At 33.0% G+C, this 16,763-nt stretch overlaps 1 protein-coding gene across 2 annotated transcripts in view; it reads left to right on the forward strand.

The window, feature by feature from the left end:
- Positions 1-16,763, forward strand: part of LOC135139300 (protein FAM117B-like) — a 29,154-nt gene that overhangs the window by 442 nt on the left and 11,949 nt on the right. The window contains exons 2-4 of one of the 2 annotated variants that reach the window (XM_064069484.1): positions 12-269; positions 10,297-10,527; positions 10,606-10,671. In XM_064069484.1, coding sequence (XP_063925554.1) covers positions 12-269; positions 10,297-10,527; positions 10,606-10,671 — 555 coding nt within the window. The remainder of the gene's footprint in view (positions 1-11; positions 270-10,296; positions 10,528-10,605; positions 10,672-16,763) is intronic. The other variant, XM_064069485.1, reaches the window with a different exon arrangement.

A 16,763-nucleotide genomic window follows, 5' to 3' on the forward strand; every position in this document is an offset into this window, starting at 1 on the left:
GCCGGTTGCAGGTGCCGGGAGTCCCAGGGCGCCCAAGGGGCTGATTCGCAGGACGGCGTCCCTGGATGCGATTTACCTGAGAGGGCTGTTCCCGAGGGAGAGTCTGTTCTGGCATCGGGATAGAGCCACGCAGACCGAGAGGGCAAGCAGTTTGGATTCGTTGCAGGCCGTGGGGGCTGCAGAAGGCGTAACGGACAGAGTGGCAAAACTGACTGTGAGACCGAGGCGGGCGAGCTGTAGCAGGGACGACGGGATGCATGTGAGAAATCGTGAGTAGTTTTAGGGTTAGGTTTTTATACAATGATTCGATGTGAGAGCTATTAATAAGAGTTGATGTGGATTCTTGCAGTTGTTGTTTTTGGCGAAGATGAATGTTGTGTAATGGTAAAAAATATCACTTACATAGGTGTAGTAAAAGTTATTCTAGTTTACACAGAGGAGATAACATTTAGTTAATTGAACTAAGGAACTGAATTTAATTTCTAACCCCAAGATGTAAATGTAAACTTTATCAGTGGTGTTTGTTTTCGATTTTTCTTGGTTTATTTTGATTCTTACAAATGTATTGTTCTGTCTGTTTAGACAGATGTTCTAGTGAAAATTTCTATGGTCGAAGAGGAAGGTATGTTTACTTAGCAACGATGCTATAGTCATTTGTAAGTTATTCCCACTTGATGTAACATCTGCTCTAAGTTTGTGATGGTGGATTTTTTTCATAACAGGAATTTAGCAGAAGACAGTAACAAAATAAAGTTCTTTACATAAAACTACTCTCGCTTCTGAAGCACTATAAATAATTAAATATTTAAAGATATTTTGTTTATAGTATTTTTTCTAATGTATGTAGTGTACAATGCAAGATTTGTTGTAAGTTATAATGTACCTAAAATTCGTTTTTCTTGAACATAGACCAAAAAAGTATTGCAAGTATTGTCACTTGTTGTACATGTGTTAAATTTTATGACAATTTATTTGAAACTCCTAGACAGTTTACTGTGAAATTTTTTGTGTACTTTAAGATTATCATATACTATTATATAAAAAAAAAACTTGACAAGATGAGTAAATCAGGTTCCCATAGATCAATGAAAAGCAATGAGAATAAGACGTTCAAGTCACGCTTTTTTGTCCAGTTTTTTTTTTTAATGAAATAGTAGATAACGCCAGACCTCATCTTAAAATTTTGTTAAATGAATCCCTCTTCAAATTTGCAACATAAAATGTTATAATTTGCCCTAGGGTTTGCCTTTTGATATTTTAGTAAAACGCTATGTTTGTTTTTGTGATCACTTGTGTGATTGATGAAATTTTATCTGCTTATTTTTACAGACACACATATAGAGTGTTGTTAGACAAAAAGGACCCATCTAATTTTTAGAAATTTATATTGTTGTGACTAATGTTCTACAGGTAATCATAAAATACTGTAGTCAACTCACCTATGAAAAACAACTGAAACTTTTCTCGTGCCGCTAATCACCAAAATGATTTGAACTCTTTTGAAATGTCACGAACTTCAAAACAAACCTGTCAAATGTGTCAAAAACTGAAATGCCAGGTTTGTGGTTTAATTTCATTTTAAATAGACACGAAAATACGCCAGAGCATTAGGGGTTGCAGTGTTATCGAGCATCTGTGAACGCTACTGCAATATATTTGACCTTCAAGAATTGTAAATTATCAGAAAAGCGATTAAGGGTTTTGTCATGAATTACACCTTGGAAAGTCGATTAGAATTGAATAGAATAAGTCATCTGGGCTGTTTTGCAAAGAAACAATAATTTTTCAAATAATGAAATCCAAAAAGTGAGGTTAAATTTGTCGAAACCAATGAACACGGTAATTAATTAAAAAATTACATTTTTGTAAGTACTCTGAAGGTAAAAATTGTGAAAAATCACGTAATGGACAATAGCAGAGCAAGTCTTATCACAATTAAAGAGCAATTCCACTGTTTTAAAATGGCAATGAGTAGTTTTTGCATTAAATAATTTTGCCAAAGTGTGATCCCGCAAAAGTTCAGTTTGTAAATTGTAAGGAATCGTCAAAACATTGTGCAGACGTGGTTTGTAAGCGGTGCTTTTCTCTTGAAAAACAACTGAAAGCCTTGATCTTCGTCCCTACAATAGGTGATAATTGCCATGTCCAAGCATTACCTTCAGCTTATCAGTTTGTAGATATCTGAAACATGCCAGATCTGTGTAACAAGAATGTCAAAGAAATTCCACTTAAAACACGCTCACATGGCCATCTTAACATCAAGGTTTTTCAAAATTTCTGTAATAAAAAAGATGAAAAAAAACAATAAAATTTCAGGAGCATAGTGTTAAGAGTTCTGTGGATGATTACGAGACCTCTTGAAATAACAGAATGTTTAATAAAGATTTGTAACCTTCCTAATAGTAAAGTTACAATTATTACTAAACACTAAGTTGAAGTAAGTGTTAAAATAAGAGAATGCAATTACCACAGAAAGAAACATGAGAGTTACTGAAGATAAGAAAATTTATTGCAGTACCTACACACACTTTTAATTTTTCATTGTTCAATTTTTCGTTTCTTCAGTTCTTGCAATTTTGGGTTACCACTTGTGCGATATTGCAATTCTCGTTTTTACAGTTTTTGATTTTTCAACTTTTAGGTTTTTGAATTTCTCGGTTTTTTAATATTTTCTTTGTTTCGATGTGAAAATTTTCGATTCATGGATTTTGCAAATTTCTGCTTTCCAATTTTTTTGTTTTTGAACTTTTAGATTTAACACTTGTTCGAATTTTTCATTTTTCATTTCTTCAATTTTTGATTGCAATTTTTCTACTTTTATTTTAAATATGTAATAACTAATTCTAATTATAAGTTTTTCCATTTTTTCATGATTGGATTTTTAAACTTTTTCATTTATTCGATTTTTCAATTTTTCGGTTCTGAATTTTTGAATTTCTCGATATTTGATTTTTCAATTTTTCTATCTTTCAGTGTTAGTTTTCCGACTTTACTATTTTGTCGTTTCTATAATTTTTCTATTGATTAATTTTTTTCTGCTTTTTAATTTTTCGACTTTTCAATATTTTGAATGAATAAGCGAAAAAAAAATTAGCACTTTTATTAATCTAAAAATTGGAAATCAAAACTTTCAGATTTTTTAATTTTTCGATTTTTAATTTTTGAATTTCTAGATTTCCAATTTTTCAATTTTCGACCTTTCAGTGTTATAGTTTTTCGACGTTACAGTTTTGACGATTTTTTGATTTTACAATTTTTGGCTTTTCCAATTTTTCAATTCGATTCGTTTTTTCCTGTTTCCAATTTTTCGATTCATTAATTTTTCCGATTTTAAGTTTCTCGATTTTAAGTTTTTTTAATGTTTCAATTGTTCGTTTTAGCACAAATGTAATAAAATGTAAAATTTCCCTCAAACACAAAGCCAATCTTCTTTTTTTATTTTCAAAAATGTCTTGCAACACTTCTTCATTAAGATTTTCATTACAAAAATGTGTAATTTTATCCATTAATTCTCCCAATCTGAGGATTCTATCCCTATAAACGCTGTCCTTCATCCATCCATGAAAAAACAAGTGGGTCCAAGTTAGGAGATCGAGGAGGGCACTCTGGATTGATTGTTAAACTTATTAATCGGTCGCCATAAAATTATTCCAAATATCTTAAATTTTCTCTTGTGTGAGCTGTAGCAACATCTTGCTGAAAACAACCGGACTCTAATTCTTCAGGCAATAATTGATTCACAAACACATCAAAAATTTGCTCTCTGTATCTCGTCGCAGCTCCTGAACCAACGAAACATTATATGGATGCATATGTAACTTCTCTTTTACGATTTTCTGGCACGTGGTATATGGTACTTTGGACTGTAAAGATTGTTTTGACAAAGATTTATTCGGACTTTGTTCCATTTTCGTTCTTAAATCCTCAACAACGTCTTCACTGACTGCCAGTCTTTACACGCATCCACAGAGTATATCTAGTTCCCATTCTCATTTAACACCCCATTACGGTAATAGGGCATGATGATGAACGTGTTTTGCTCCAAAGAATAACCCATCCTAACCTAAAAAAGTTATTTGTAACACTGACCATAGTCATTCCTCTGTGTTCATTACCTGAGATTACTCCACAATGATCTGAAGTTTTGTAAAAATTGTTTTTTGAGACACTTAAAGTTCTAACAAAGGGGAAGACAGCAAATGAAAACGACAAGACAAGTCAAAATTAACTTATGAACCCAAACTTTCTGAAATTTTCAGAATAGAGAGGTCCACTAATCAATCACGCACAGTCGACTTTTTAAATTTTTCACGCAAACACTATACTTTGGAAAATATGCCTAAAAGATACGCACTGACAGTCAATGTACCAGGCGTGTATTGTTATAAAATAAAAAACAAATTTACTATTGTAAATTTTGGAGACGACGTCATTCCATTGGTGGTACGAAATATTAGAAAAATTTTGGTTAGCGTTTTACTATCTACATGATAGTCCTAATATACATACAAAATTTGACAACAATAGTAGTTTCAATTTCAGTTCCAGTAGCTTGGGAAATTTGACTAATTATCCGTACTTGCAATGTGATGGCATTCCTGCAAAATTGTTTATCGTAAGTAGGTTTCAAATTTTACAACTGTACTTGTTGTTTATGAATCTACCTTGAGATTTTCCCCGAGGCATCCAAATTTTTGCAAAAAAATAAAAAATTGTATAGCAACCTTTTAAACTTGTAACTATAAGCGGAGTTCGTACAAGGTTAGCCACTTTACTTTGCCTTCGTTTTATTATTGTTTCTTACATTGAAAACTGCTATTATCTATACAGGATTACGCACAAGAAGCTCCACGCCTGAAAAATTCAAAATGCAACCAACAGTACAATTTCATAGCAGTCGTTGATATTTACTATCATTTTTGTTTTAAATTAAACATAGGGAGCTGGTTGGTTTTGACAATTTGGAAGTAAACGACAATTCTTAGGTTAAAATAAAATTTTATTGAGCAGGTAGTTGTACTCAAAAAACAATGGTCATTTTCGTTCGTGAGTAACGATGGTCCCTGTCCGGACCTGGATTATTCTGCTTTCTAACATCTGGGAATTACCGGCACGCGACAATTTTAAGTTGTTAATATCTCTTAGACTACATTGGGTTTTTTTTGTAAATGACAGAAAAATGCTGTCCAAGATTTTCTAGCCGAAACTGTACAAAAATATGTTTTGCGGATACTAGGGGTATATAGGGTAAAGTAAAAATATGAAATCGATCACATACCGCGAAATCATTTGTTAATGAAAAAACTGGAACTATTCGAAATTTTGTGTAGATTTTATGGAGTTTCAAGGTTTTTAGTACTTTCGAATTTTTTTCAGATTTTGATGTGACCTTGATTATTTTTTCAAAGTTCAACGTCAATGTCATTCTTTTTATTGGCAATACATATAGGGTAAACTTAGTCATTGAAAAATGTATTTTTTTTATGTTCTAAAATTTGTTATTTTAATTATTTTTATAATATACTTCGAAAAAAATTGGTCTAAAGATATTTTGACAGAACTTCCCTCGCCCTTGAAGTATAGTCGGACAAATCCAGTTCTTTAAAAAAAAAAATGATAAAAGTTGATTTTACGGTTTTTGTGTAGTGATAACCTCTGTAAAGTAAAAAAAAAGGTACGAACAATGTAAAATATATTTAAAGCACTTAACTAACAAGATAAAATGTTCTTCAGCACTAGGTAGAAACCAGAATGAGTTTGTCTTCTCGAAACAGAGGACCAAAATTATTAATTAAACCACAGTCGTACAAAATGCCCTGAATATTATAATTCTTATTTTATCATTATCACAAAAAGACTGTATTCTCACATTTTCGAGAAAAATGGGGTGACTCGTTCTTCATTTGACCAATTAAAAACTTGACCAATTAAAAACATTTTTGCAAAGATACGTATATCAGCTAGGATTTGTGCAGTGTGATGCTAAAAATAACAGTATTGTATTCCCAAAATTTTCTGGGAAAAAAATTAACACAGTAATTAATCAACATTAAAAGAAATATTTACTAATACTATGTACAATTTTGAAGTGACGTCATTGCCTTAGTGGTGGGGATGATTAGACAAATTTTGGTTAGCGTTTTACCATCTAGATGATATTTCTAATATAAATACAAAATTTTACAACGATCGGCCCAATACTTCCGGAGATTATCTGTCTAATAAAAATCCGGGACAGCAGACATACGGACAGACAGACAGAAACGGTGACCTATTTCTTCGTCCTCTATAGGGGTCCTGAAAGGTCGAGAAAACGTAAAAGTAGAGAGTCGGCCGACGGACTCGATTACAATACTTTCTTTGCTTACGCTCGGGACGTAAAAATCGAAAAATTGAAAAATCGAAAAATTGAAACGTCCAAAGATTGAAAAATAAAAAAATTCGAAAAATTAAGTCATCAAAAAATCATACAATCGAAAATTTGAATAATCGAAAAATGTAATATTTAAAGAATTAAAAAAAAAAAAGAGAAATCGAGAAATTTAAAAACCTAAAACTTAAACGACCGAAATATTGAAAGATCGACGCAAAACCGAGAAATCGGGAAAATAACAAAAATCGAGAAATCTAAGCATCAACAGATTAAAAAACAGAAAGAGCCCAAAATCTAAAAGCAAGAAATCGAAAAATTAGAAATGAAATAGTTGAAAAATTTTAAAAAATTAACTTAAGACTTAATTAAGAAATTAAAAATAAAGCGCATTTAAAGCGTCACATAAATGCGATTCATTTCAAAGTTCGAGATGTTAAAAGTTATGATTAAATTTGATTAATTTTTTTTTTTGATTTATTTAAATTTAAATTACAAAAAAAACTTAGTGCTACCTAAACTGGGTAAAAACGATTTTTTGCATAAACAACTGGGTAACGGTTATCTAGATAGAACTTCCCGTGCCCCTGAAGTACAGCCCAACAAATTCCGATTCTTTGAAAAATTTTTTTTTGATATTTTTGTTTACTGATAACCTCTGCAAAGTAAAAACCAGTACCACACGAGTGTAAATTCCAAAGGGGCGCGGTCCACACAAATGCGGAAAAATATTTTTTCGCAAAATTGATTGATTTCAAAACTGAAATGTCTAAAAATTGAAAACGAGCAAAAACTAAAATTTCAAGATACATATAAAAAATTTAAAGCCGAAAAAACAAAAAAACCTACAGTTCAACAAATCAAAAATGTTGTCGAAAAACCGAAAATGCTTGAACAGAAATGACAAAAAAAATTGGGAACCGAAAATTTGAAAAATATTCGAGAAATTGACACATCGAAAGGTTGTAAAATCGAAAAATTGACGAGAAATCGCCAAGTCGAAAAACAGAAAAATCATAACCGTGGAAAATCGAAAAATTAACAAATTGAGAAATTCATGGGGGTAGGATGATTCTACCTCCATGGAGACATTATAAAATCCCAAAGCTGAGATATGTAAAAGTTGGGAAATGGAAAAATTGAAAAATCTAGAAATGAAAACATCCAGACATTGAAAAATTAAACGGGAAATGGAAACGGCGCAAAATCGAAAAATTGGAAAATTGAAAAATCAAAAATTTTGAAATTGAGAAATCTAAAAATCTAAAATTTAAAAGACATCGAAAAATTAAAAAATCAGTACATACATCGAAAAACCGCGAAATTGGGATATCAAAAATTGAAAATACAAAAAATCGAATCATCCATTGAAGACAGACCAAAATCCGAAAAGTGAAAATCGAAAAAATATACATTACAAAAATTTAATATTTAAAAATTCGAAACATCGAACAGCCGAATTGGATTAAAAAATCGTAAAGTTATTTTGGCGTACCGTCTGCACACTTTAGATCAATTTTTTGGAATATCATGGTAATTATTTTGTTCGATAAATATTGTTACGTTGGACGGGTATTTGAAAATCGGTGTGGGTAAAACTCAACAATTTATTTCTCAGTAACTCAAATTTACACGTCTAATTAGACAGCGATTATGTACAAAATAATTCCGGCACAACTTGACTGGATTCTCTCGTTCACTGAATTGATTCAATCGTTTCCGAAGATCGCCTCTATTTAAACCCATACTTTGTTTCTAGATATTTCGCAATCGAGGATTTTCCAGAGTACCTATCGCGACTTCCGCGCCAAGGATTTTCTTTGGCGAACGTCACCCGGCCGGCGTCACCCACGATGAGTCATCCATCATCAGCGTACATATTAGAAAAATTTTACTAAAATTTTAAAAGTGATAAATGTTTTTTTTAAACTGCTGTTGTGGACTTTTTATATTTTTTCAGAACAGTAAGTCAGTTAATAATGGGGATATTATTATATTGCATACTCCGCAAGAGCCAAAGGTGGTGACTGGCTCTAAGTTGCTGAACTTATTTATGCTATTACGTAAAGTAAAGATTATGTAAGACTATGGCTCAAAAATGGATGACGTAAACAAGTGAAAAAATAAAAATTGACTTGCTTCGCCGTTTTAGACAAACACCGCTAGTTTTACAATTAGGTACCGATTTTATTCCATAAGTAGTTTCCACACTGTATAATGAATTGAATAAATAATAATTTACTGTAAACTTCAGTGAAGTCTGAAGTGTAATTAGCGATTGACGAATTAAATAATAATTAATTAATCTCTACAATTTAATTCAATAGTAGAATTGCTATTTGATTTGAAAGTATGTATTAAAACTAGTTAAACCCGTATTTAGATCTTTACAGATTGCAGAAAATATAATTCTACATTGCTCGTTTTTACCAATATTTTTGGATTCTCTAATACCAAAGATGAGGCGTAGAGAGTAGCATAGCGGTAGCCAGCATCGAGCTTCCGACCCAACTTTTTAATATTAAAAAGAATCTTATAACTTTGTCGCAACATAACATAATGTACTTTTCACATAGTATATTGCATCTCATTCCAGATGAATGCGAGTTTCCTTTAGGGGGCGTTGAAGGAAAACGTTTCAAATTGCCCCGATATTCATCTGCTCCTAGCACGTTCTACGTTAAACTTCATAACTTGAGACTTGCATTCGATCTAAAAAGGTGGCGAAAATTCCAAAAAACAAACATACGACAAATTTAAAAAGTATATTCCATTGTGGGTTAAAGGTTTTAGGGACTAGACGAGAAAAATTGTTCTGAAGTTATTTAGATAGAACTTTAGAAATATTTTATAAATTTTTAATTAGTAGACCTCAATGCCATTTTTGACATAAATAACAAAAAATTGCATCTCGTTGTGTGTCTGAAAGTATGATTTTCTTTTAAATGACTAACATCCACGTCAACTATCTATTACAACAGGGAATAAGTGTTTATGGTATTAATTCTTAAAACTATATGCAAATCTTTCTGACCGCAGCCCGCAACTGACCACTAATACATAAAATATTTAGTTAATATTCTGTAATTAAAAATTTTAGGGCAGTTCGTAATATCACAGATAAACCGTAAATTGATTTTGCTATAGGTTGTGATGTTTGAAAACAAAAATAAAGAATAATGCTTGGAAAATTATTTTCATTTATCTCTTTGATGTAGTTTTTGCTTTACATTACCTTTTGTAATAACATGTTTTGGACTTGTGCATGATAGATTTGAAGAAGCGCTTTGAACGTGCATTGTCAAGATACTATTGGATTTTTTGCTAAAAGAACTTATATTAAAACTCGTTTTTCCGCACATATTGCGTCGGTAGTTTTATCGATTTATTTTTTATCTAAATGTTTATGATTACATATTGTCACAATTCAGCGACAAAACAGTCGATGCTTTTATTCGAACTAATTCTCCATTTAAGTAGTTGGTATGTAGGGTTGGAAAGTTGAATGGGTTCTCTTATTTTACAAAGAAAATTATTCGAATATTATCACATAAAGAAACCTTTCTGCAGCGTAATACTCTTTTTGTGTTCGATCCTAAAAATAGAAAAAAGCTAATGAGGGGATCGTTGGATTCGAAATTATTGATGAGAGAATGGTTTTCAGTTAGCCGGAAATGACCTCTTGCCTTGTTTTTAAATAGCTCGTAGAGTTTGTAGTTTTAGTAACCATAATGATTCTTGAACAGCTCTTGCTCTTATCTGTTCAAATAACTAAAACCGTTACGTACGAGAAAACTATTCTTTAGAATAATATACACAATTGTCATTTTATTACGATTATAAGGCAACAACTGTCATTTAATGTTAATTAAACTTTACTGTTTAATAAAGAGGCAATATTGTCACTAATTCCTTGTATTTTGAAGAGCCATCTCCTGTTTTGAGGAGTTCGGCCAGCGTCCCACCGCCGAAGTCGTCGAGAAATTCTGAAGAAGGACTGAACCAAGAACTAGAATTATACGCTTCTGCGGAACCACTTCCATGTAATAATAGGTTGCAAGAACCAATCCCGGAAGGAAGAAAGGCACCAGTGGCTGAATTGATAAGAGAAAGACCGTTTTCGAGGACGCGTCATTCCGCCACTCAGAATTCTTCAGGTCTGTATTTGATACTTTTAAATTAGAAATAGTTTGAGTTTTTGCGAGATTTGTTCTAACATCATTGTTTTGTACAAGATTCCCCATTAAGGGACTCTGTATCGCCCGTTCCAAGCCTGTTGGATACACCACACAGTGAAACAGGTTATAATTACTAGATATTGCATGGGTAGTAGTAAATTAAAGGAGAAAGTCATTTTTATATTATCGAGGAAAACCTGTAGTTAGTTATACCTTATTCTTTCGTTTTTAAAACAACCAATATTGCGGTATATCGGGACATATTTTTCTATGTAAACTTATTTAATGATTTTTTGAGTTGACGCCATCGCGGGTATAAATAATTTTTTTTCCAGTATTTTACTCCATTCACGTACTTACGGTAGGGGAATTTAAGATCTTACTTATCTCCTTTTATATCGATGTTTCCGCAGTATAAGTATATTAATATAAAAAGCTAATATTGTTGGTGGGTCGTTATTGTCTCATGTGAACTGAATAATTAATAACTCAATCGACAAAAAAATTAAAGGGCAAGTTTCTATTTTGATTCTCCCAAGTGATGAGCTGTTGAGTGTTAGTGATGCATAAAACTCGGAATTATATGCAGAGAAATTTGGCATTATGCAAAAAAATTGCTAAAATCTGCGAGAAATGTATGTAAAATATGCAAGAAAAATTACTTTTTTTACACATTAATATTTTATTTTTATCATTTCAAAATAATTAAATAACATAAGTCATATCCTGTTTTCATCTGCGACAACTTACATATTTAAAAGACGTCATTGCAACCTAATAAAGTTCTTCTTATATGGGTACTAAGCAAAATCTTGAGATGACATCATCAAATGTTTGGTGGACATTAATACACAAATTTTGGTTAGCGTCAACAGACAGACAAACACGTGGCAGACGGACGGAAAGAGGAAACCAAAATTATTATTTTTACAAGCTTTGAAAATGAAAACATGAAATTAGACACCCGCTAAAATTGACCTAACTATAATACTAGCTGGGGAAGTAAAAGCGGCTTCTGTTCTAGAAAATGCTTTCAGTTTCCTGTTCTTACATGTTGAAGATGTAAGTTCCAGGTTAAGATGAACTTGACGTGACATCAAAGAAAGTTTTAAGTGGCAGAGGTATCAGATTTCTGACAAGATAGGTAACTTGGTTCTAGTTACTTTTCACATAAGTTACAGCAATTAGGTACACACTTTACTTTGTAATCACATTATTTATTGTTTTATTAAATATGTAGTGTAACAGTTTCCTTGTATGGATTAAAACTTCGCAGGAAAATGAGTGTATGTAGTGATATGTAACGTGTGTTTATTATGTTACATTACTCACTCTGGGTAAAGAAATGAGGCTTTATCATAACTGATAATATGAGAGAATATGGTAGATATAAGAAAAATCAAAAGTTGCGTTATTTTTCTCTACTTGATAAAATGGAAGGAAACCTGGAGTATGGTGTGCAGTTAATAATATATTAGGAAAAAGACATCAGTTTTAAACATTTGAAAAAACACGTTTTTTTTTTTAATTTATTCCAAGCTTGTTTTTATTTTGATAGATTTGGCATTATTCCATGTACACATTACAATAAAAGACTGAAAATAACTTGACGAACTGTATATGCATGCCTTAATTTCAGTATGATTGTGACTAATCTATTTATCCTTTGATATATAAAGTCACGTATATAAGGCAAATATACATTCATAATATCTTTCATATTTTATATAGGGTATCAGTTTTTTGGAAAGTAATAAACAGATAAATTTTGATTATATATATGCATATTAAGGCCCATAGCTTTGAGATGCGTCTCCATTCCCTTCGGTTTTTTGCGTTCTTCCTCCGGTCCTGTATTTGTTTTTCTGCTAGGTCTTCCTCTATCGCTTCTTTCCACTTCTTTCTTCGTCTGCCTCTTTTTCTTTTGCCCTCCGGAATTTTCCACGCCACCATCTTAACTTCTCTTTCTTGGGCCATTCTTTCTAGGTGTCCTAACCATTGCAATCTTTTTGTTTTTATGAAATTGCTTACAACTGTGACATTATATAAATCATATATTTCTTGCTTAGTTCTTCTTTCCCATCCTCATTCTGTTTGTTTCCCTCCAAAGATTCTTTTAAGTATCTTTCTTTCCCAAATTTCCAGTCTTTGGTTCATTTTATTTGTCATCATACATGTTTGGCATGCGTATGTTAGGGTTGGTCTCACTATGGTTTTATATATTCTTAGTTTTTTTGCCTTGGTATTTCTTTATTTTTCATAAGTTTTCGTAATCCTCCTGCACTGTTGTAACTTTTAGCAATTCTCAGTTCTATTTCTTTGTCTTGTTGGCATTTGTTGGTTATCGACACCCCTAAGTACATAAACATTTCTACTTCTTCAAATTCTACTTTTATTCCTTCTTGTCTGTCTATTTGTAGGTTGTTTTTGTTTCTACTCCCACAGTTATTCTTTAGTTCCATATACTTTGTTTTTTCTATATTAAATTCTAAGCGCTTAAATAAGCACAACATTTTTAATAAAAAAGTTTTATTTTAAGCAAAAAAGCATTAAAAACATAATCATATAACTCCAAATTTTCCACCTTCTGGCCTTGTAAAACACGAGCAACGTCGGAAAAAACACCGAAACCTGCATTTTTATTTAACACTTCGTCAAGTTTTTGAGATACTCTAGTACCAATATCACCCCTTACTGCGTTTGCTTGTTGTTTAAATTCTTTCACTAAGTTTATGGCATCTACCAACAACATGTTGGGTTTTTCTAACTTTTCTATTACCTCACATACGAATTGATAATTGCTTCTTAGAAAAGCTAGATCTTGTCGCAAATCTTTGTTTTCCAAAATATCTATGCAATCTTTAATCGATTGAGAAGAATCTTCGCTAAACTCCGTAACTACTTCCTCAAATTCTTTGATATACAGGGTGTCCCAGAATTCGCGCCATTCCCGTGAATGACATGTTCCCTGTCCCGAACTGTGCCGTAATTCGCAAAAAGAATTGTCCAGGCTTTAACCGTGTGAGAACTGGAAGGCGATTAAGTTGACCAATAGAGAGGCTGCTTTTATATCCGAACGTTTCTATGTTCAAAGTTACCTATGCCAAGAACAAAAAATCCGGTAATACTCAAGCTGAATGAATTTTTTCCGAATCCCCCTCCGTCAACAAAAGGAAACAGAAGTGTGGTTATAAATTTAATCATTTTGACAATTGTTTGTCATAAACTGTCACGAAGTTCATCACTGACTTGAACAGACGCTTCTGCCCCCAAAGATGACTGATTAATGTACACAGAGACGTCAAGGTTTACTTTAAGGCAAGTAGCATGGGACAGAAGTTATTTCTGCTGCCATTCTAGTTAAATTGTGTTTAACTGAGCTGTACATGTCATAAGAGAAGCTGTTTCATTTCATCGTAGGCAAATAATACATTTATTACTATTCTACATAGTGTAGATACCGAAGAGCAGGTATTAGAAGTCATTTTCTTAGAGCCCCGTGAATAATGTGTTGTTCTTTTTAACGAAAAGTAGTGCATTTTCAGAATTCACTATGCATCATATCCCTGATATTAAGTTTATCGTTATTTCTAAAAAAGAGTACCACATGTTCATTCAAAGAACGTTATTAAGTGTACTAAAACATAAATATCGCTTTTGATTAATCGGTGCTTATGATTTTCAATAAACAGTATCAATTTTTACCGAACAGCTTTGTTGCTGATACCTAATCTAAGCAACGAAAAAAGAGACGAGACTCCACTTCTCTGGTGTATTGAAATCATAGGTATCTGCTGTGGTGTCAATCATGTGGGGGAGATACTGAAAACGGAGACTTATTCAAGAATAACATTGATGTTGCACATGATGATTTAAAACAGTTTCTTTAAAGTTGTGAGTACTTTCTAGAGATTGAAAAGATCCGAATAAAAAATGTGACAAAAATCGTTTAGTTGCATTTTTTTTTATTTAAGGACAATACAAACTATAAACAAATCAGTACTAAGTTATTGATGTCTTGTTCATACTAGTATGAAGAATATTTGGAAATTATGTTAATTTATGGAGAATGTAAACGCTCTGCAGCCACTGCTGTGCGCGAATACACAGGTCTTTTCCCCAACCATCGGCTCCTTGACCAGCATGTGTTTCGTCGTTTGTTGCATCCAGCAAAAGAAGATGGATCTTTTCAGCCTATTCGGAAAGGCCTTCCTGGGGCTACACGGATTATACGCGTAGACGGTGAAGAACAAGTGGCACAAATGAATGGATGCTCAAGATCGATCATGCATCGTATCCTTACAGACAAAAATCTGCATCCTTACTATTGACGAAAGTGCAGCATCTGCGATGAGCCACTGCGCGATGAGTGCATGTTGCTCAATGGTTACTGCGACAAAATGAACTAAATCCTGATTTTTCACGTCACAGTCCTTTCGCCGACGAATGTTCATTTTCCCGAAAAGGAATATTTAATGCGCACCATTGGCACTTCTGGGCAAACGAAAATCCACATTTCGCTAACGTGAGAGCATATCAAGAGCAATATTATTAATCTATGGACTGGAATCGGGTAGTCGGTTGGTCCCTGATGCTGCACTCTCGTGTAATGGTAAGGATGCAGTCTTCTCTCTTGAAGGATACGATGAGTGGTCGATCTTGAGCATCCATTCATTTGCGCTACGCAGCGGACACTTCTCCTAGGATCCGCTTCCATCAATATTATTCTTGAATAAGTCTCCGTTTTCAGTATCTCCCCCACATGATTGACACCACAGCAGATACCTATGATTTCAATACACCAGAGAAGTGGAGTCTCGTCTCTTTTTTCGTTGCTTAGATTAGGTGTCAGCAACAAAGCTGTTCGGTAAAAATTGATACTGTTTATTGAAAATCATAAGCAGCGATTAATCAAAAGCGATATTTATGCTTTAGTACACTTAATAACGTTCTTTGAATGAACATGTGGTACTCTTTTTTAGAAATAACGATAAAATTAATATCAGGGATATGATGCATAGTGAATTCTGAAAATGCACTACTTTTCGTTAAAAAGAACAACACATTATTCACGGGGCTCTAAGAAAATGACTTCTAATACCTGCTCTTCGGTATCTACACTATGTCGAATAGTAATAAATGTATTATTTGCCTACGATGAAATGAAACAGCTTCTCTTATGACATGTACAGCCCAGTTAAACACAATTTAACTAGAATGGCAGCAGAAATAACTTCTGTCCCATGCTACTTGCCTTAAAGTAAACCTTGACGTCTCTGTGTACATTAATCAGTCATCTTTGGGGACAGAAGCGTCTGTTCAGGTCAGTGATGAACTTCGTGACAGTTTATGACAAACAATTGTCAAAATGATTAAATTTATAACCACACTTCTGTTTCCTTTTGTTGACGGAGGGGGATTCGGAAAAAATTCATTCAATTTTAGTATTACCGGATTTTTTGTTCTTGGCATAGGTAACTTTGAACATAGAAACGTTCGGATATAAAAGCAGCCTCTCTATTGGTCAACTTAATTGCCTTCCAGTTCTCACACGGTTAAAGCCTGGACAATTCTTTTTGCGAATTACGGCACAGTTCGGGACAGGGAACATGTCATTCGCGGGAATGGCGCGAATTCTGGGACACCCTGTATTTGTCATAATAAAATGTGGCCTGTAACCATGTTCCCCACCTCGTTATAATCAGCTCTGGGGGCAATGGTATGTTTGGAAATTTTTCCTTAAAATGTTGCACTCTTAGTGGGGCTTTAACAAACATCTTTTTACCATTTGTCACTAGTTTATTAACAGTAGGAAACTGCAAACGTATTCCTTCAGCCACTCTGTTTAAACCGTGGGCAATGCAAGTAGAGTGAATTAAATTGGGGTACAATATTTTTAGATTATTCCCTGCTTTCAATATATAACGAGCTGCATCCGAGATCATCAATAAAATTTTATTGGCAAAAATAGTGACGTAAGACTGTCATTTCCAAATCTGGTAATCGTATTGCCATTTGTTTTATCTAACATTTTCAAACTTACTACATACCCTCGACTAGGAAAATTTTCATTCAAGATTCCAACAATTAAACTTGCCACGTATCTTCCACAACTATCGGTTGTTTCATCGACAGCGAACCATAAATAATTATCTCCAATGCGATGTTTAATTTCGTTGTAAACTTGCTGAAACACTGGGCCTACATAATTTTTT

Source organism: Zophobas morio, unplaced genomic scaffold (assembly GCF_036711695.1).
Source record: "Zophobas morio isolate AGI-343-1 ecotype UQ-CSIRO unplaced genomic scaffold, CSIRO_AGI_Zmor_V1 ptg000031l, whole genome shotgun sequence".
NCBI lineage: Eukaryota > Metazoa > Arthropoda > Insecta > Coleoptera > Tenebrionidae > Zophobas > Zophobas morio.